This window comes from Cyphomyrmex costatus, unplaced genomic scaffold, assembly GCF_001594065.2.
Source record: "Cyphomyrmex costatus isolate MS0001 unplaced genomic scaffold, Ccosl1.0 scaffold46, whole genome shotgun sequence".
In the NCBI taxonomy this organism is placed as follows: domain Eukaryota; kingdom Metazoa; phylum Arthropoda; class Insecta; order Hymenoptera; family Formicidae; genus Cyphomyrmex; species Cyphomyrmex costatus.
Window position 1 is genome coordinate 1 of NW_017278856.1, and position 1276 is coordinate 1276.

At 39.0% G+C, this 1276-nt stretch overlaps 1 protein-coding gene across 1 annotated transcript in view; it reads left to right on the plus strand.

Moving 5' to 3' along the window:
- Positions 1 to 305: 305 nt before the first annotated feature.
- LOC108777720 (histone-lysine N-methyltransferase SETMAR-like) overlaps positions 306 to 1276 on the plus strand; it is a gene marked incomplete at its 5' end in the record, with an annotated part of 9339 nt that continues 8368 nt past the window's right edge. The window contains one exon of the mRNA XM_018544675.1: positions 306 to 724. Within this exon, the coding sequence (XP_018400177.1) occupies positions 306 to 724 (419 nt within the window). The remainder of the gene's footprint in view (positions 725 to 1276) is intronic.

The following is a 1276-nucleotide window of genomic DNA, read 5'->3' on the forward strand; positions in this document are numbered from 1 at the left end:
CACTTGACGTCATTCGTACCAACATGACCAGAATTTGACGTCAAAATGACGTGTGTTTGCTATTTGGGTAGTTTCTTTTATTATTATATGTTTCTTTTATTAAGATCTTATTAGCAGGTGATCTATTCACATATCTTTTAAAATATTTTGTGGGGTTAGGTGTACATATACGCCACCTTCTGGTTAACTGCGGAATGTCCTCAGGAAAATCACAGTGATTTCAAATGAGTAGAATCACCTATTATTCTTACACCGTGTCGGAGAATAAGGTGCATTTTCGGCATATTTTGCTTTATTACTTCAAGAAAGGCAAGCGAGCTGCGGAGGCCCACCGAAAGATATGCGGCGTATCCGTATACGGGGACGATGCCTTAACAGAACGCGCCGCTCAGAAATGGTTTGCCAAATTTCGTTCCGGAGATACGAGCCTTGAAGATGGACCCCGCAGCAGTCGGCCCACTGAGGTTAATTCGAATGATATCAAGGCACTAGTTGAGCAAGACCGGACGCTAAAGGTGCGAGAGATTGCGGAGACACTTAAAATAGGTTATGGAACCGTTCAAAAGCATTTGCAACAGCTTGGCTACATGTCCCGCCTCGATGTTTGGGTGCCGCACAAGCTGACCGAGGAGAACCTGGCCAATCATATATCCATCTGCAATTCACTTCTGAAGCGGCACGAAAGCGACCCGTTTCTCAAACGAATAGTGACTGGCGACGAAAAGTGAATCATCTACGACAACATAGTGCGCAAGAGATCGTGGGGAACCGCTGGCGAGCCGCCGAATGCCGCACAGTGTGTCGAAACATAGCAAAACCCGGACATAGGGTAAAATTATTTTTTCGCTTAAAAGGCTTCAAAGCTGGTTCTAATTATTGTTTAAAGCTTGTTTCAACTTAATTTCAAGTATAAAGCGAACCATGAATGTTTACTGTTTATATGGACATTAACAATGTGTAGACTTAGAAGTTGTGGAGAATTAACGTATATTGTTATCATCGATAACAATCAGAGCAATGCTATATATAAATGCTTATATTGTTTACAATGTTTCTTTTTTGCATTTGTTTATAATAAAAGCTATTAAAAACTATTATTAATATTCAAAAATTTATCCCATTAAAATTAAAAAACTTAATGCTTCGTAAACGCTTTTTTGAAGTACAAAATCCATTCAAAAGTGAGGTATACAAAAAAAGTTCCAAAGAGTTCCAAGAAACTTTTTTTTTTTTAATGCAGGGGAACTTGTCAGGAAACTATCTGTTCATTGATATT